Consider the following 21,048-nt stretch of genomic DNA (forward strand, 5'->3'; position numbering starts at 1 on the left):
TCAAGACAGCCTCAGCCCGTGTCAAGACAGCCTCAGCCCGTGTCAAGACAGCCTCAGCCCGTGTCAAGACAGCCTCAGCCCGTGTCAAGACAGCCTCAGCCCGTGTCAAGACAGCAGCCCGTGTCAAGATGTTATAACGTGACAGGTTGACAGATTTGAAGTTACAGCACCACACAGAGTTATTGGGCGGCTGTAAAGATCCTGGGTTAGGTGTAGACCTAGTTGGGTTTGTTGGTTCAGTACAGAAGTTTACGATGACCGACAGAAAATAACTGTATATTCGTGCTGTAACTTTAAATTCATTGAATTCATCCTCTTCGTTTGTAATTTAACTGTACTGGAGAGGATTAAAGAGAAGGTTTGATTCCAGGAACTTCTCTAAGTTACCAGAAGGTTCCTGGGGAAAAACATTAAGCTAGACACCATAGATACACAGAGCTGCTGTCTGTGTTTGTTTGTGTGCGAACGTGTGTGTGTGCGTGGTGTGTTTGTGCGTGAGCGTGTGTGTGTTGTGTGTGTGTGAGCGTGTGTGTGTGTGAGCGTGTGTGCGTGTGTGTGTGTGTGTGTGTGTGTATGTGTGTGTGTGTGCGCGCGTGCGTGCGTGCGTGCGTGCGTGTGTGTGTGTTAAATATCTTTAACTCTCTCCTGAGCTCTGTAGTCCAGCACCTTAGAGATATGGACATATCCTCCTAGTATACCAGGGCCTGTTTGAAGGTAGACACAGGAAACATAGCCTGGGGCCTCAGAAGAATCAGCAGAGCAGGTGGGTCTCCTGGGGACCCAGAAGAATCAGCAGAGCAGGGGGGTCTCCTGGGAACCCAGAAGAGTCAGCAGAGCAGGGGGGTCTCCTGGGGACCCAGAAGAGTCAGCAGAGCAGGGGGGTCTCCTGGGAACCCAGAAGAATCAGCAGAGCAGGGGGGTCTCCTGGGGACCCAGAAGAGTCAGCAGAGCAGGGGGGTCTCCTGGGGACCCAGAAGAGTCAGCAGAGCAGGGGGGTCTCCTGGGAACCCAGAAGTAGTAAACTATATAGGGAATAGAGTGACATTTGAACCTCAGACCAGGAGTACAGTAATACCTGATGTGGTGATGACGTGTGAGATGTGCTGGAGGATTTAAACAGTCAGAATAATGGTGTTGTTCACCAGGGTTGCTAGAGGGGATTTATACAGTCAGAATAATGGTGTTAGTAACATGGTTGCTAGAGGGGATTTATACAGTCAGAATAATGGTGTTAGTAACATGGTTGCTAGAGGGGAATTATACAGTCAGGATAATGGTGTTGGTAACAGGGTTGCTGGAGGGGAATTATACAGTCAGGATAATGGTGTTGGTACCAGGGTTGCTGGAGGATTTACACAGTCAGAATAATGGTGTTGGTACCAGGGTTGCTGGAGGGGAATTATACAGTCAGGATAATGGTGTTGTTCACCAGGGTTGCTGGAGGGGATTTATACAGTCAGAATAATGGTGTTGTTACCAGGGTTGCTGGAGGGGAATTATACAGTCAGAATAATGGTGTTGTTCACCAGGGTTGCTGGAGGGGAATTATACAGTCAGAATAATGGTGTTGTTCACCAGGGTTGCTGGAGGGGAATTATACAGTCAGGATAATGGTGTTGTTAACAGGGTTGCTGGAGGGGAATTATACAGTCAGAATAATGGTGTTGTTACCAGGGTTGCTGGAGGGGATTTATACAGTCAGAATAATGGTGTTGTTCACCAGGGTTGCTGGAGGGGAATTATACAGTCAGAATAATGGTGTTGGTACCAGGGTTGCTGGAGGGGCATTATACAGTCAGGATAATGGTGTTGGTAACAGGGTTGCTTGAGGGGAATTATACAGTCAGAATAATGGTGTTGTTACCAGGGTTGCTGGAGGGGAATTATACAGTCAGAATAATGGTGTTGTTCACCAGGGTTGCTGGAGGGGAATTATACAGTCAGAATAATGGTGTTGGTAACAGGGTTGCTGGAGGATTTATACAGTCAGAATAATGGTGTTGTTACCAGGGTTGCTGGAGGGGAATTATACAGTCAGAATAATGGTGTTGGTACCAGGGTTGCTGGAGGGGAATTATACAGTCAGAATAATGGTGTTGGTACCAGGGTTGCTGGAGGGGAATTATACAGTCAGAATAATGGTGTTGGTAACAGGGTTGCTGGAGGGGCATTATACAGTCAGGATAATGGTGTTGTTCACCAGGGTTGCTGGAGGGGATTTATACAGTCAGGATAATGGTGTTGGTACCAGGGTTGCTGGAGGGGAGTTATACAGTCAGAATAATGGTGTTGGTAACAGGGTTGCCCGAGGGGATTTATACAGTCAGAATAATGGTGTTGTTCACCAGGGTTGCTGGAGGGGAATTATACAGTCAGAATAATGGTGTTGTTCACCAGGGTTGCTGGAGGGGAATTATACAGTCAGAATAATGGTGTTGTTCACCAGGGTTGCTGGAGGATTTACACAGTCAGAATAATGGTGTTGTTAACAGGGTTGCTTGAGGGGAATTATACAGTCAGAATAATGGTGTTGTTCACCAGGGTTGCTGGAGGGGAATTATACAGTCAGAATAATGGTGTTGTTCACCAGGGTTGCTGGAGGGGAGTTATACAGTCAGGATAATGGTGTTGGTACCAGGGTTGCTGGAGGGGAGTTATACAGTCAGAATAATGGTGTTGGTACCAAGGTTGCTGGAGGGGAATTATACAGTCAGAATAATGGTGTTGGTACCAAGGTTGCTGGAGGGGAGTTATACAGTCAGAATAATGGTGTTGTTCACCAGAGAATGACACAACTATCCAACTTAGTATTTCTCACAGTTATGACTGTTGGATGTTTTGGTGAACACCAGGGTTGGGATCAATTCTATTTCAATGCCAGTCAATTCAGAAAATACTAAAGAAAAGATGGATAAATTGTGACATGTTTCTCACGAAGAACATGTGTAATACATAGAAACATAACATTGTAATGTTTATTATAGAGGTTTGTTTGCTTTGAGTGGTGTAGCAACTTTCCGTGTAATGTTTCAGTTTCACCACCAGAGGGCAGCTGTGACTAAGGAAGTAATTTCCCTTTCATTGCTACATTAACAACCTAACAACCAATGTCCCCTCTAATTATTTTTGGGTCCCTGAGCAAATTTCAGATCTGCTGACCACAAACTTGAACGTTGTGAAAATTCTGTGCAACTTTCAGCGAGCGTTTACTGTGAACACTGAGGCTGTACCCGCTTTAAGTTACAGTTTTTAACAGTGGTCAAGTAGACTACTGTGGCTATGTGATCATAATGTCGGCGTACCTGAGTGGCATACCCTCAAAAAACAATGGAGGACATGCATCCCATAACACTTTAACATGGAAATAGTTGTTCTATCAGTCAGTCTACAGGAGCAGACAATGTGTGGTGTTCAATGTAGGCGTACCTTCCATGAGACCTTTGAAAATAATTATGCGGGGCTTCACATTAACCTGTTCATCCACTTGTCCTTCAGACAAGGAGGAGAATGAACATGTTGTGTTGTTTGATGCAAGAAACCACTTTACAAAATAAAATGCATTATTAGTCCCATTATTAGTCCCATATTAGTAGAGAGAATCAGACAAATTATGCTACCCCTCTGCCTATTGGCTACTTAGCTTATTCAAGCTTGCTCTAAAAATATAACACTGCCCCTTTAAGACATAAAAAAAAGCTCTTTACCTAACTTGCTTTTCAAAGATGTCTAGAGATGTACATGTTTTGTGCTCTTGTAGGAAGCAACCAACTCCTCCAATGCTGACTACAAATGATCTATAACTGGGCTAATAAGTCACTACCTAGCAAAGGATATGAACAGAATGTGCCCACGTGGCTACATGCAGCTCTTGCTTTAACCTCGAAACAAGCTCATCTACCCACGACCGCTCATGCTGTAAACCCAGTCCAGTTCAAAGTCAATGGCACAGATCCATATTTGGCAATGGTCTATTTGCATATAGGCCTACTGCAGCACTGAGTCGTGAGCAATAAATAGAATCTTACTCTGACGCCTTCTGCCTACGACAACATTTCTTGCAGTTTGTTTTGTTTCGGTATGTTGCGTTGGAATCGGCTAAAATTGCATTGATTCGATCACAACTGCCTCAGTAAAGGGAGACTGTCGATAGTGTTAAACAGGGAAAACTCTAGAACGTTGGATGAAGTTCAATCTCATGCTTCTCTCTGTGTACTGTGCATGGGCAGACCCGGAGCTGAAGTCCCGGAGCTGGAGTCCCAGAGCTGAAGTCCCGGAGCTGAAGTCCCGGAGCTGAAGTCCCGGAGCTGAAGTCCCGGAGCTGAGGTCCCGGAGCTGAGGTCCCGGAGCTGAAGTCCCGGAGCTGAAGTCCCGGAGCTGAAGTCCCGGAGCTGAGGTCCCGGAGCTGGAGTCCCGGAGCTGAAGTCCCGGAGCTGAAGTACCGGAGCTGGAGTCCCGGAGCTGAGGTCCCGGAGCTGAGGTCCCGGAGCTGAAGTCCCGGAGCTGAAGTCCCGGAGCTGAAGTCCCAGAGCTGAAGTCCCGGAGCTGAGGTCCCGGAGCTACTGCGAACAGCTTAGAGGGGAACATTGCTAACTGCTGCACATAAAACCCTTGTAAGGAGGGTAGTTTAATTGGCTTCTGTTACACACTGACTCCCATAGCAGCCATAGCAATCCTTATACAGGTAACTGACTAAATAATGGAAACTTCTGTTACACACTGACTCCCATAGCAGCCATAGTAATCCTTATATAGGTAACTGACTAAATAATGGAAACTTCTGTTACACACTGACTCCCATAGCAGCCATAGTAATCCTTATACAGGTAACTGACTAAATAATGGAAACTTCTGTAGGAAATTAGGAATACAAAAAAAACAACAACAAAAAAACAGGTGTTTCCACACAGTTCCTAATTAAGCAATTAACATCCCAATTAACATCCCAATTAACATCCCAATTAACATCCAATTAACATCCCAATTAACATACAATTAACATCCAATTAACATCCCAATTAACATCCCAATTAACATCCAATTAACATCCCAATTAACATCCAAATTAACATCCCAATTAACATCCCAATTAACATCCCAATTAACATCCCAATTAACATCCCATCATACCAGACACTTGTAGAATCTATGCCGAGGTGCATTGAAGCTGTTCTGGCTCGTGGTGGCGCTTTCCGTTTGTTGTTCCTTTATTTGAGCAGCTACCTGTTTCTACGCTAACTATATAAAATCAGCACCATGGACAGCGCCTGTTGTCATTGTCCGTTCAGTACCACCTGCGAGTCTTTTATATAACGTTCAGGACACTTGACAGCCCCACCTGGATTTGTTTTCTGTTCAGCACCACCGGAAACCATAGGGCCTACAGTCTACTGTACATTTCAGCACCACCTGAAACCATAGGGCCTACAGTCTACTGTACATTTCAGCACCACCTGAAACCATAGGGCCTACAGTCTACTGTACATTTCAGCACCACCTGAAACCATAGGGCCTACAGTCTACTGTACATTTCAGCACCACCTGAAACCATAGGGCCTACAGTCTACTGTACATTTCAGCACCACCTGAAACCATAGGGCCTACAGTCTACTGTACATTTCAGCACCACCTGAAACCATAGGGCCTACAGTCTACTGTACATTTCAGCACCACCTGAAACCATAGGGCCTACAGTCTACTGTACATTTCAGCACCACCTGAAACCATAGGGCCTACAGTCTACTGTACATTTCAGCACCACCTGAAACCATAGGGCCTACAGTCTACTGTACATTTCAGCACCACCTGAAACCATAGGGCCTACAGTCTACTGTACATTTCAGCACCACCTGAAACCATAGGGCCTACAGTCTACTGTACATTTCAGCACCACCGGAAACCATAGGGCCTACAGTCTACTGTACATTTCAGCACCACCTGAAACCATAGGGCCTACAGTCTACTGTACATTTCAGCACCACCTGAAACCATAGGGCCTACAGTCTACTGTACATTTCAGCACCACCTGAAACCATAGGGCCTACAGTCTACTGTACATTTCAGCACCACCTGAAACCATAGGGCCTACAGTCTACTGTACATTTCAGCACCACCTGAAACCATAGGGCCTACAGTCTACTGTACATTTCAGCACCACCTGAAACCATAGGGCCTACAGTCTACTGTACATTTCAGCACCACCTGAAACCATAGGGCCTACAGTCTACTGTACATTTCAGCACCACCTGAAACCATAGGGCCTACAGTCTACTGTACATTTCAGCACCACCTGAAACCATAGGGCCTACAGTCTACTGTACATTTCAGCACCACCTGAAACCATAGGGCCTACAGTCTACTGTACATTTCAGCACCACCTGAAACCATAGGGCCTACAGTCTACTGTACATTTCAGCACCACCTGAAACCATAGGGCCTACAGTCTACTGTACATTTCAGCACCACCTGAAACCATAGGGCCTACAGTCTACTGTACATTTCAGCACCACCTGAAACCATAGGGCCTACAGTCTACTGTACATTTCAGCACCACCTGAAACCATAGGGCCTACAGTCTACTGTACATTTCAGCACCACCTGAAACCATAGGGCCTACAGTCTACTGTACATTTCAGCACCACCTGAAACCATAGGGCCTACAGTCTACTGTACATTTCAGCACCACCTGAAACCATAGGGCCTACAGTCTACTGTACATTTCAGCACCACCTGAAACCATAGGGCCTACAGTCTACTGTACATTTCAGCACCACCTGAAACCATAGGGCCTACAGTCTACTGTACATTTCAGCACCACCTGAAACCATAGGGCCTACAGTCTACTGTACATTTCAGCACCACCTGAAACCATAGGGCCTACAGTCTACTGTACATTTCAGCACCACCTGAAACCATAGGGCCTACAGTCTACTGTACATTTCAGCACCACCTGAAACCATAGGGCCTACAGTCTACTGTACATTTCAGCACCACCTGAAACCATAGGGCCTACAGTCTACTGTACATTTCAGCACCACCGGAAACCATAGGGCCTACAGTCTACTGTACATTTCAGCACCACCTGAAACCATAGGGCCTACAGTCTACTGTACATTTCAGCACCACCTGAAACCATAGGGCCTACAGTCTACTGTACATTTCAGCACCACCTGAAACCATAGGGCCTACAGTCTACTGTACATTTCAGCACCACCTGAAACCATAGGGCCTACAGTCTACTGTACATTTCAGCACCACCTGAAACCATAGGGCCTACAGTCTACTGTACATTTCAGCACCACCTGAAACCATAGGGCCTACAGTCTACTGTACATTTCAGCACCACCTGAAACCATAGGGCCTACAGTCTACTGTACATTTCAGCACCACCTGAAACCATAGGGCCTACAGTCTACTGTACATTTCAGCACCACCTGAAACCATAGGGCCTACAGTCTACTGTACATTTCAGCACCACCTGAAACCATAGGGCCTACAGTCTACTGTACATTTCAGCACCACCTGAAACCATAGGGCCTACAGTCTACTGTACATTTCAGCACCACCTGAAACCATAGGGCCTACAGTCTACTGTACATTTCAGCACCACCTGAAACCATAGGGCCTACAGTCTACTGTACATTTCAGCACCACCTGAAACCATAGGGCCTACAGTCTACTGTACATTTCAGCACCACCTGAAACCATAGGGCCTACAGTCTACTGTACATTTCAGCACCACCTGAAACCATAGGGCCTACAGTCTACTGTACATTTCAGCACCACCTGAAACCATAGGGCCTACAGTCTACTGTACATTTCAGCACCACCTGAAACCATAGGGCCTACAGTCTACTGTACATTTCAGCACCACCTGAAACCATAGGGCCTACAGTCTACTGTACATTTCAGCACCACCTGAAACCATAGGGCCTACAGTCTACTGTACATTTCAGCACCACCTGAAACCATAGGGCCTACAGTCTACTGTACATTTCAGCACCACCTGAAACCATAGGGCCTACTGTCTACTGTACATTTCAGCACCGTGAACGGCCCCGCCTGGGATCCCGTACTAACTTTCAGAAACATGGGCAGCGTGAAAAGAATAATCGGTTCCGCACCACCTACGAATCAATAATACACATTTTAAGAACCAACCTGAGAGCCTAAGAGTAAGTAGCATATATCGTGCGGAACCATGGATAGCGCAGTTCTGGCTGCGGTAGTTAAACTAGCAGGCAGAAACAGCTGACGGAAGACCACATTACAGTATTCACGGGTCCAATAGTTTGAAAGTCACACCTGGGGAACTGCCTGAAAGCTTTTCTATTTCTCCTAATGCCACAGTAATCAATAAGGCACTTCTGCTGGATCGCCTGATGTCATCAAGTCACCGCTCTTCTTGACCAAGGGGGAATTGATGTGGGCAAAATGGGGGGGGGGGGGGGGGGGGAGATTCCACTCTTTCTAACCCTCCTACTCTCTATCGGCACTCTCCGTTTCACGTCGTCACAGAAAATAATTGCCCATCTTCACTCCGTGCACGTGCAAAACAAATTAAACAAACGACATAACAGTATAATCCGTTAGTTCCCCATTTTCAGTTAGAGAACATTTTCAGTTAGAGAACATTTTCAGTTAGAGAACATTTTCAGTTAGAGAACATTTTCAGTTAGAGAACATTTTCAGTTAAGAGAACATTTTCAGTTAGAGAACATTTTCAGTTAGAGAACATTTTTCAGTTAGAGAACATTTTCAGTTAGAGAACATTTTCAGTTAGAGAACATTTTCAGTTAGAGAACATTTTCAGTTAGAGAACATTTTTCAGTTAGAGAACATTTTCAGTTAGAGAACATTTTTAGTTAGAGAACATTTTCAGTTAGAGAACATTTTTAGTTAGAGAACATTTTCAGTTAGAGAACATTTTCAGTTAGAGAACATTTTCAGTTAGAGAACATTTTCAGTTAGAGAACATTTTCAGTTAAGAGAACATTTTCAGTTAGATAACATTTTCAGTTAGAGAACATTTTTCAGTTAGAGAACATTTTCAGTTAGAGAACATTTTCAGTTAGAGAACATTTTCAGTTAGAGAACATTTTCAGTTAGAGAACATTTTCAGTTAGAGAACATTTTTCAGTTAGAGAACATTTTCAGTTAGAGAACATTTTCAGTTAGAGAACATTTTTCAGTTAGAGAACATTTTTAGTTAGAGAACATTTTCAGTTAGAGAACATTTTCAGTTAGAGAACATTTTCAGAACATTGATAATCATCTTATAATTGGCAGGCCTGCTGATACTACCACTGCTGTTACTAATACTACTTTGACTAATTGTCTGTCGGACACATACTCATAATAACAAATTATGTTATGTGTTTTCTATTTTAAAGGGGTAAAGACTATATTGTTGATGGTCACGATGATGATGATAGTGATGTTGATGTCGTGCTGTTGGAATGATCAATGAAAAAAAGGGGGCTACGTGATCAGTCGGTTCCTATTGGTCGACAGACAGACAATCCCGAGGAAGGCCCACCTACCTAGAGATCAGTTACTGACAGCAGCTCCCGTTCTAGGCGATATTTGAATCAGCTGGGTAATAGAACCTTGAGGAAACAAGTCATCTTTGTAAAGAAAAGGTAAGAGGATTTCATGATGTTTTATTGTGATATTTGTGTTTGGCGTCGAGAGAAAGGAAAAACATTTAGGAGGTTGTAATGGAAATAATATCGACATTATAACGGTACGTTTTATAGGAGAGGGGGGGGGGGAATCATTGAAGGCTACACATATTTTAGTTTATTATGTAACTGATCCGTGTTAATTATAGATAACCAACACGTTGAATTAAATCAGTGTCAAATGGAGACCTGATGAAAGGCCGAAAGAGCAATTGTTGCATTTGATGAGAAAATTGACGAGACATAATTTCCTGAATGGGCGTTCTCTATAAGGTACAGTAGCCTAATAATTATTATAATATTAACACATCGAAATGATTGATTAAATCGTGTATTTGATTTTTTTTTATGAATAGAAATATTTGTTTTATGTCATATTCTTCCCTGTAGATATATACGTATTTATTGACAAAATACATATTGTTCTTGGTGCCCGTGATGAGCATCACGTAGTTTTCTCCCTCCCCTTCCCCCACATAGAATAGTAGGGCTAGGCAATATCACATGTAATGCGCTTGGTTAAATAGGTAGATCACATAGGCGCTATTTCAAATTCAACTTCCTGACTTGTCCTCGGCTCGCGCGGACATTAAGAGTAATATTACAAGTAATAATTAATGACCGCGAGCACATTTAACCATTTCATATAAACCTTTTTTTCCCCTTCTCTCGCTCTCTCTGGATATTTCATGACATTTGGAGAAAGAGGGTTAGGGTTAGGGAGGAGGTGCGAAAAAAAAATAAAAAACGGCCTTTACTATTAATGACTGGTCTGTGGCAGAGAGGTTCGGCTATCGAGGCCAACTGTGAACGGAGACCGGAGGATTCCTCCAATCCCCATTCTTCCGTCATCGCAACCAATGAAAACCAAGACACAAAGTGACATCTATGGTATTAGAAGGAAGAAAACACGTTAGTTACATGCGTTAAGCTATTAACATCCTCCTCATCTGACAATAAATCAACTACAGTCCATAACCGAGAAATACAGAATAAAACTAATTCAGAATACGTCATTAAAAAGCGCTCTTTCAGCACCATGGACAGTTATCATTGTATTGGGTATGGCTATCCATCTCTCTCCAGCGCAATCAATCCGTCAAAAACAGTCATTCATTACCGTGTAACTAGTGCCATATAACCGTATATAATAACGCATGGTAAACTACTGACAATCAGTGTTGTAACGGGATCCCATTCCCTCCTCTCCAGATCTCCAGGACCCTACCGAATACAAAATAATTCATCATACATAATTACAACGCTCTGCTTCAGGACGTTTGTTTCTTCTTTAGATGTAGCTTTCCGTTAGCATGTAACTAGTACTCGGCCTACCACATTACTACGGTATAGGACTGTAGGCCGATACAATAGACTACATGGGACGTGATTCATGGTTCTTTGCATCTCTCCAGAGCTCCAGGACCAGGGTCGAGATGGATGTGTTCATGAAAGGGTTGTCCAAAGCTAAAGACGGCATGGCTATGGCCGCGGAGAAGACTAAGGAGGGAGCTGCGCTGGCGGCGGAAAAGACCAAGGAAGGCGCCATGTTTATCGGTAAGACCCGAGCTTTAGAACGTTAGACCGAAATCACTCTGTTGGATAATCCGGTACCTGTGACGTCCACGGCTTCAATTTAATGCATGCACATCACGAGCGCCTGCCGAGCGAGCAAGTTATTATGTACAGCAGAAATCGACCAATAAGAGTTGAGAGCGCTGACATTTAGAACGCTTCGTAGAGCGACGCTATAGGTCCAGAGACAATGTACTTTTCCTTGATTGGTTGGAATAGGGGTGGGTCTTTTTGTCATCCTTTTTAATAGGATGTCATGGCTTCTCTTTGAAGCGTGTAGTAGTGAAAGCATAATTGATCCCTCACTGCCTACATTGCATTGTGTCTGTGCTATGGATTCATTATGTAGGTTACTATGGGTTCATTCTGTAGGTTACTATGGGTTCATTATGTAGGTTGCTATGGATTCATTATGTTGTTTACTATGGGTTCATTATGTTGTTTACTATGGGTTCATTATGTTGTTTACTATGGGTTCATTATGTAGGTTACTATGGATTCATTATGTAGGTTGCTATGGATTCATTATGTTGTTTACTATGGGTTCATTATGTAGGTTACTATGGATTCATTATGTAGGTTACTATGGGTTCACTATGTAGGTTACTATGGGTTCATTATGTAGGTTACTATGGATTCATTATGTAGGTTACTATGGATTCATTATGTTGTTTACTATGGGTTCATTATGTAGGTTGCTATGGATTCATTATGTAGGTTGCTATGGATTCATTATGTTGTTTACTATGGGTTCATTATGTTGTTTACTATGGGTTCATTATGTAGGTTGCTATGGATTCATTATGTAGGTTACTATGGGTTCACTATGTAGGTTACTATGGGTTCATTATGTAGGTTACTATGGGTTCATTCTGTAGGTTACTATGGGTTCATTATGTTGTTTACTATGGGTTCATTATGTAGGTTACTATGGGTTCATTATGTAGGTTACTATGGGTTCATTATGTAGGTTGCTATGGGTTCACTATGTAGGTTACTATGGGTTCATTATGTAGGTTACTATGGGTTCATTCTGTAGGTTACTATGGGTTCATTATGTTGTTTACTATGGGTTCATTATGTAGGTTACTATGGGTTCATTATGTAGGTTACTATGGATTCATTATGTAGGTTGCTATGGGTTCACTATGTAGGTTACTATGGGTTCATTATGTAGGTTACTATGGGTTCATTCTGTAGGTTACTATGGGTTCATTATGTAGGTTGCTATGGATTCATTATGTAGGTTGCTATGGGTTCACTATGTAGGTTACTATGGGTTCATTATGTAGGTTACTATGGGTTCATTCTGTAGGTTACTATGGGTTCATTATGTTGTTTACTATGGGTTCATTATGTAGGTTACTATGGGTTCATTATGTAGGTTACTATGGGTTCATTATGTAGGTTGCTATGGATTCATTATGTTGTTTACTATGGGTTCATTATGTAGGTTACTATGGGTTCATTATGTAGGTTACTATGGGTTCATTATGTAGGTTGCTATGGATTCATTATATTGTTTACTATGGGTTCATTATGTAGGTTGCTATGGATTCATTATGTAGGTTACTATGGGTTCATTATGTTGTTTACTATGGGTTCATTATGTAGGTTACTATGGATTCATTATGTAGGTTGCTATGGGTTCATTATGTTGTTTACTATGGGTTCATTATGTAGGTTACTATGGGTTCATTATGTAGGTTACTATGGGTTCATTATGTAGGTTACTATGGATTCATTATGTTGTTTACTATGGGTTCATTATGTTGTTTACTATGGGTTCATTATGTTGTTTACTATGGGTTCATTATGTAGGTTACTATGGATTCATTATGTTGTTTACTATGGGTTCATTATGTTGTTTACTATGGGTTCATTATGTAGGTTACTATGGATTCATTATGTTGTTTACTATGGGTTCATTATGTTGTTTACTATGGGTTCATTATGTAGGTTACTATGGGTTCATTATGTAGGTTACTATGGATTCATTATGTAGGTTACTATGGATTCATTATGTTGTTTACTATGGGTTCATTATGTAGGTTACTATGGGTTCATTATGTAGGTTACTATGGGTTCATTATGTTGTTTACTATGGGTTCATTATGTTGTTTACTATGGATTCATTATGTTGTTTACTATGGGTTCATTATGTTGTTTACTATGGGTTCATTATGTAGGTTACTATGGGTTCATTATGTAGGTTACTATGGGTTCATTCTGTAGGTTACTATGGGTTCATTATGTTGTTTACTATGGGTTCATTATGTAGGTTACTATGGATTCATTATGTAGGTTGCTATGGATTCATTATGTAGGTTACTATGGGTTCATTATGTAGGTTGCTATGGATTCATTATGTAGGTTGCTATGGATTCATTATGTTGTTTACTATGGGTTCATTATGTTGTTTACTATGGGTTCATTATGTAGGTTACTATGGATTCATTATGTAGGTTGCTATGGATTCATTATGTAGGTTACTATGGGTTCATTATGTAGGTTACTATGGGTTCATTATGTAGGTTGCTATGGATTCATTATGTTGTTTACTATGGGTTCATTATGTAGGTTACTATGGATTCATTATGTAGGTTACTATGGGTTCATTATGTAGGTTACTATGGATTCATTATGTAGGTTACTATGGGTTCATTATGTTGTTTACTATGGGTTCATTATGTAGGTTACTATGGGTTCATTATGTAGGTTACTATGGGTTCATTATGTTGTTTACTATGGGTTCATTATGTAGGTTACTATGGGTTCATTATGTAGGTTACTATGGATTCATTATGTAGGTTGCTATGGATTCATTATGTAGGTTGCTATGGATTCATTATGTAGGTTACTATGGGTTCATTATGTAGGTTGCTATGGATTCATTATGTTGTTTACTATGGGTTCATTATGTAGGTTACTATGGATTCATTATGTAGGTTACTATGGGTTCATTATGTAGGTTACTATGGATTCATTATGTAGGTTACTATGGGTTCATTATGTAGGTTACTATGGATTCATTATGTAGGTTACTATGGATTCATTCTATAGGTTACTATGGATTCATTATGTAGGTTACTATGGGTTCATTATGTAGGTTACTGTGGATTGTGCACTACAAATGTATGGAAGGAGGATGTTGGCTGTGGCTGTCTACGTTCGTTACATCCAGGGCATTATGATATTAACATACTGTACAGGGAAAAGATACACATTGACCAATGAACAAGATGTGCTCACTCGTATATATTCAATAATGAAGGCACTGACATTATATTTCACCAGGGGATTCAGATGTTGTAAATGACAAGGTTTCCTGAGGTGTGCGTCTGACTGAACATGAATAATATTGTCCCAGCTGAGGAAGTCAATATTGTTGCTGTGGCCAATATACACTCTTAGAATAAAAGGTGCTAAGTAGAACCATACAGGGTTCTTCGGGTATGTCCCCATAGGCCAACCCTTTTTGGTGCTGGGTAGAACACTTTGCACAGGGTTCTATCTAAAACCCTCTTTGTAGGATTCTTCAAAGAACCCCCCTGTTTATATGGTTCTGCCTAGGTCCCACTATGAAGGGTTCTTCCTAGAACCATTTTATCTTTGGAGGGTTCTTCCTAGAACCATTTTATCTTTGGAGGGTTCTTCCTAGAACCATTTTATCTTTGGAGGGTTCTTCCTAGAACCATTTTATCTTTGGAGGGTTCTTCCTGGAACCATTTTATCTTTGGAGGGTTCTTCCTAGAACCATTTTATCTTTGGAGGGTTCTTCCTAGAATGTTCTATGAACGGTCACACCAGGCTTATTAGCATTGAACATTTAATTATTTATGACAATACATTACATATATCATCAGGCCTTTCTTTGAGGGACTAGTTATACACTAGCACGGTGGTGTTAGGAAACTCCTGGTTTACAGGCCACATCAGACCTGCAAGTCACATTATGATTTTGGGCTCCCGAGTGGCGCAGCAGTTTAAGGCACTGCATCTCAGTGCTAGAGACTACACTACAGACACCCTGGTTTGATTCCAGGCTGTATCATAACCGGCCGTGATTAGGAGTCCCGTAAGGCGGCTCACAATTGGCTCAGCGTCATCCGGGTTTGGTCGGTGTAGGTCGTCATTGTAAATAACTGACTTGTCTAGTTAAATAAAGGTTACATTTTTTGATTTTATTTTAACTATGCTGGATTGCAAAGTGATGTGTTATACCAATTGGAATCCAGCCAGAGTTAGGATATCCAATAAGTGGAATTGTTAATCACCTGTAACCTGCATTCAGAATAACTGCCAGGGTAGGGAAGATCGAATACTGAGACTATCTCAATTATCTTTTAACTGAAACAGTAACGTTTGCAATAAATCCAATTACTAACAGATTCATTTAGAAAACTGTATGTTATCTGTCTATGTGTAGCGTTACATTAATTAAACAATCAATGCACATGCAAAATCACACATATTACAGTAAAACGAACCATTCTGAACATATCGCTGCAATAGAGCATGCTGGGAAATATTATAGATGGCTCTATGGTAGAACCCTTCTAGCCTTCCGAATAATCCTTCCTGCCTTCCAAAGAACCGTCAAAGAACTCTTTCTTCCAAAAACGGTTCTTGTGACGTTAAAGGTTCTAGGTGGAACTCTTTGCCTTACAAAGAACCCTTGTCTTCCAAAAGGGTTCTTCTGATCAAAACGGTTCTTGGTAGAACCTTCTGCAAAGAACCCCTTTTGGAACTCTCTTTTCTGAGTGTAGAAAGTCTACACCTTCATTGGGTTTCTTCACATGTTATTGTGTTACAAAGTGGGATCAAAATGGTTTTATTTGTGTTTTTTTTTGTTGTTGTCAACAATCTACACACAATACTGTGTAATGTCAAAATGGAAGACAAAATGCTAATATTTTTTTTAAATTAAACACTAATAAATATATCTTGATTAGATACGTTCTCACCTCCCTGAGTCAATACATGGTAGAAACAACTTTGACAATGATTACAGCTGTGAGTATTTCTGGGTAAGTCTCATAAGAGCTTTACACACCTGTATTGTGCGATATTTGCCCACTATTCTTTAAGAAATTCTTCAAATTCTTTCAAGGTGTTGGGAATCAGTTATCATTTTATTGGGTATGACTAGACATCAATGTTCAAGTCTTGTTATAGATTTTCAATCAGATTTAAGTCAAAACTGTAATTTGGCCACTAAGGAATATTCACTGTCTTCTTGGTAAGCAACTCCAGTATAGATATGGCTTTGTTTTGTAGGTTATTGTCCTGACGAAAGGTGAATTCCTCTCCCAGTGTCTGGTGTAAAGCAGACTGAAGCAGGTTTTCTTCTAGGATTTTGCCTGTGCTTAGCGCCATCCTGTTTCTTTTCATCCTGAAAAACTCCCCAGTCTTTGCCAATGTCAAGCATACCCATACCATGATGCAGCCACCACCATGCTTGAAAATGAGGAGACAGTTACTCAGTGATGTGTTGTGTTGGATTTGGCCCAAACATAAGGCTTTACATTTAGGCCAAAAAGTATATTTCTTTGTCGTGTTTGTTTTGCAGAATTACTTTAGTGCCTTGTTGCACACTTTCATTATTATTTTCACTCTGTCATTTAGGTCGTTGTTGACCTCATCAATCTACACACAATACCCGTGGAGTTGTGGAGTCACTAAAAAACTGCTAATCCATCCTCATTTTTAAATCACCGATGGACTCATGATGACATCTCTAAGCAGTTTCCGCCCTGTCACACAGTTCAGTTCCGAAGGACAACTGCATCTTTGACGTGCCTGGGTGATTTACAGTGCATTCGGAAAGTATTCAGACCCCTTGACTTTTTCCAAATTTTGTTCAAATGCAGCCTAAGGCCTACTACACCTGTTGTATTCAGCATTTCACTGTAAGGTCTACTACACCTGTTGTATTCAGCATTTCACTGTAAGGTCTACTACACCTGTTGTATTCAGCATTTCACTGTAAGGTCTACTACACCTGTTGTATTCAGCATTTCACTGTGAGGTCTACTACACCTGTTGTATTCAGCATTTCACTGTAAGGTCTACTACACCTGTTGTATTCAGCATTTCACTGTAAGGTCTACTATACCTGTTGTATTCAGCATTTCACTGTGAGGTCTACTACACCTGTTGTATTCAGCATTTCACTGTGAGGTCTACTACACCTGTTGTATTCAGCATTTCACTGTAAGGTCTACTACACCTGTTGTATTCAGCATTTCACTGTGAGGTCTACTACACCTGTTGTATTCAGCATTTCACTGTGAGGTCTACTACACCTGTTGTATTCAGCATTTCACTGTACGGTCTACTACACCTGTTGTATTCAGCATTTCACTGTGAGGTCTACTACACCTGTTGTATTCAGCATTCCACTGTAAGGTCTACTACACCTGTTGTATTCAGCATTTCACTGTAAGGTCTACTACACCTGTTGTATTCAGCGTTTCACTGTAAGGTCTACTACACCTGTTGTATTCAGCATTTCACTGTAAGGTCTACTACACCTGTTGTATTCAGCATTTCACTGTAAGGTCTACTACACCTGTTGTATTCAGCATTTCACTGTAAGGTCTACTACACCTGTTGTATTCAGCATTTCACTGTAAGGTCTACTACACCTGTTGTATTCAGCATTTCACTGTAAGGTCTACTACACCTGCTGTATTCAGCATTTCACTGTGAGGTCTACTACACCTGTTGTATTCAGCATTTCACTGTGAGGTCTACTACACCTGTTGTATTCAGCATTTCACTGTAAGGTCTACTACACCTGTTGTATTCAGCATTTCACTGTAAGGTCTACTACACCTGTTGTATTCAGCATTTCACTGTAAGGTCTACTACACCTGTTGTATTCAGCATTTCACTGTAAGGTCTACTACACCTGTTGTATTCAGCATTTCACTGTGAGGTCTACTACACCTGTTGTATTCAGCATTTCACTGTGAGGTCTACTACACCTGTTGTATTCAGCATTTCACTGTAAGGTCTACTACACCTGTTGTATTCAGCATTTCACTGTAAGGTCTACCTACACCTGTTGTATTCAGCATTTAACTGTAAGGTCTACTACACCTGTTGTATTCAGCATTTCACTGTAAGGTCTACTACACCTGTTGTATTCAGCATTTCACTGTAAGGTCTACCTACACCTGTTGTATTCAGCATTTCACTGTAAGGTCTACTACACCTGTTGTATTCAGCATTTCACTGTAAGGTCTACTACACCTGTTGTATTCAGCATTTCACTGTGAGGTCAACTACACCTGTTGTATTCAGCATTTCACTGTGAGGTCTACTACACCTGTTGTATTCAGCATTTCACTGTAAGGTCTACTACACCTGTTGTATTCAGCATTTCACTGTAAGGTCTACTACACCTGTTGTATTCAGCATTTCACTGTAAGGTCTACTACACCTGTTGTATTCAGCATTTCACTGTAAGGTCTACTACACCTGTTGTATTCAGCATTTCACTGTGAGGTCAACTACACCTGTTGTATTCAGCATTTCACTGTGAGGTCTACTACACCTGTTGTATTCAGCATTTCACTGTGAGGTCTACTACACCTGTTGTATTCAGCATTTCACTGTAAGGCCTACTACACCTGTTGTATTCAGCATTTCACTGTGAGGTCTACTACACCTGTTGTATTCAGCATTTCACTGTAAGGTCTACTACACCTGTTGTATTCAGCATTTCACTGTGAGGTCTACTACACCTGTTGTATTCAGCATTTCACTGTAAGGTCTACTACACCTGTTGTATTCAGCATTTCACTGTAAGGTCTACTACACCTGTTGTATTCAGCATTTCACTGTGAGGTCTACTACACCTGTTGTATTCAGCATTTCACTGTAAGGTCTACTACACCTGTTGTATTCAGCATTTCACTTTAAGGTCTACTACACCTGTTGTATTCAGCATTTCACTGTGTGGTCTACTACACCTGTTGTATTCAGCATTTCACTTTGAGGTCTACTACACCTGTTGTATTCAGCATTTCACTGTGAGGTCTACTACACCTGTTGTATTAAGCATTTCACTGTAAGGTCTACTACACCTGTTGTATTCAGCATTTCACTGTAAGGTCTACTACACCTGTTGTATTCAGCATTTCACTGTAAGGTCTACTACACCTGTTGTATTCAGCATTTCACTGTAAGGTCTACTACACCTGTTGTATTCAGCATTTAACTGTGAGGTCTACTACACCTGTTGTATACAGCATTTCACTGTAAGGTCTACTACACCTGTTGTATTCAGCATTTCACTGTAAGGTCTACCTACACCTGTTGTATTCAGCATTTCACTGTAAGGTCTACTACACCTGTTGTATTCAGCATTTCACTGTAAGGTCTACTACACCTGTTGTATTCAGCATTTCACTGTAAGGTCTACTACACCTGTTGTATTCAGCATTTCACTGTGAGGTCTAATACACCTGTTGTATTCAGCATTTCACTGTGAGGTCTACTACACCTGTTGTATTCAGCATTTCACTGTAAGGTCTACTACACCTGTTGTATTCAGCATTTCACTGTGAGGTCTACTACACCTGTTGTATTCAGCATTTCACTGTAAGGTCTACTACACCTGTTGTATTCAGCATTTCACTGTGAGGTCTACTACACCTGTTGTATTCAGCATTTCACTGTGAGGTCTACTACACCTGTTGTATTCAGCATTTCACTGTGAGGTCTACTACACCTGTTGTATTCAGCATTTCACTGTGAGGTCTACTACACCTGTTGTATTCAGCATTTCACTGTGAGGTCTACTACACCTGTTGTATTCAGCATTTCACTGTAAGGTCTACTACACCTGTTGTATTCAGCATTTCACTGTAAGGTCTACTACACCTGTTGTATTCAGCATTTCACTGTGAGGTCTACTACACCTGTTGTATTCAGCATTTCACTGTAAGGTCTACTACACCTGTTGTATTCAGCATTTCACTGTGAGGTCTACTACACCTGTTGTATTCAGCATTTCACTGTAAGGTCTACTACACCTGTTATATTCAGCATTTCACTGTGAGGTCTACTACACCTGTTATATTCAGCATTTCACTGCAAGGTCTACTACACCTGTTGTATTCAGCATTTCACTGTAAGGTCTACTACACCTGTTGTATTCAGCATTTCACTGTAAGGTCTACTACACCTGTTGTATTCAGCATTTCACTGTAAGGTCTACTACACCTGTTGTATTCAGCATTTCACTGTAAGGTCTACTACACCTGTTGTATTCAGCATTTCACTGTAAGGTCTACTACACCTGTTGTATTCAGCATTTCACTGTGAGGTCTACTACACCTGTTGTATTCAGCATTTCACTGTGAGGTCTACTACACCTGTTGTATTCAGCATTTCACTGTGAGGTCTACTACACCTGTTGTATTCAGCATTTCACTGTAAGGTCTACTACACCTGTTATATTCAGCATTTCACTGTGAGGTCTACTACACCTGTTATATTCAGCATTTCACTGTAAGGTCTACTACACCTGTTGTATTCAGCATTTCACTGTAAGGTCTACTACACCTGTTGTATTCAGCATTTCACTGTAAGGTCTACTACACCTGTTGTATTCAGCATTTCACTGTAAGGTCTACTACACCTGTTGTATTCAGCATTTCACTGTAAGGTCTACTACACCTGTTGTATTCAGCATTTCACTGTAAGGTCTACTACACCTGTTGTATTCAGCATTTCACTGTGAGGTCTACTACACCTGTTGTATTCAGCATTTCACTGT

The 21,048-nt window shown here is 41.4% G+C and overlaps 1 protein-coding gene across 4 annotated transcripts in view; it reads left to right on the forward strand.

Annotated features, from left to right (window-relative positions):
* The first annotated feature begins 9,390 nt into the window (after positions 1–9,390).
* Positions 9,391–21,048, forward strand: part of LOC110489247 (beta-synuclein) — a 36,440-nt gene continuing 24,782 nt past the window's right edge. For 2 of the 4 annotated variants that reach the window (XM_036943526.1, XM_036943527.1), the window contains exons 1-2: positions 9,921–9,953; positions 11,096–11,237. In XM_036943526.1, coding sequence (XP_036799421.1) covers positions 9,936–9,953; positions 11,096–11,237 — 160 coding nt within the window. In that variant the 5' untranslated portion in view covers positions 9,921–9,935. Of the gene's footprint in view, positions 9,639–9,920; positions 9,954–11,095; positions 11,238–21,048 lie in introns of those variants that run through there. The other 2 variants (XM_036943529.1, XM_036943528.1) reach the window with 2 other exon arrangements.

The sequence above is a fragment of the Oncorhynchus mykiss genome, chromosome 14, assembly GCF_013265735.2.
Source record: "Oncorhynchus mykiss isolate Arlee chromosome 14, USDA_OmykA_1.1, whole genome shotgun sequence".
NCBI lineage: Eukaryota > Metazoa > Chordata > Actinopteri > Salmoniformes > Salmonidae > Oncorhynchus > Oncorhynchus mykiss.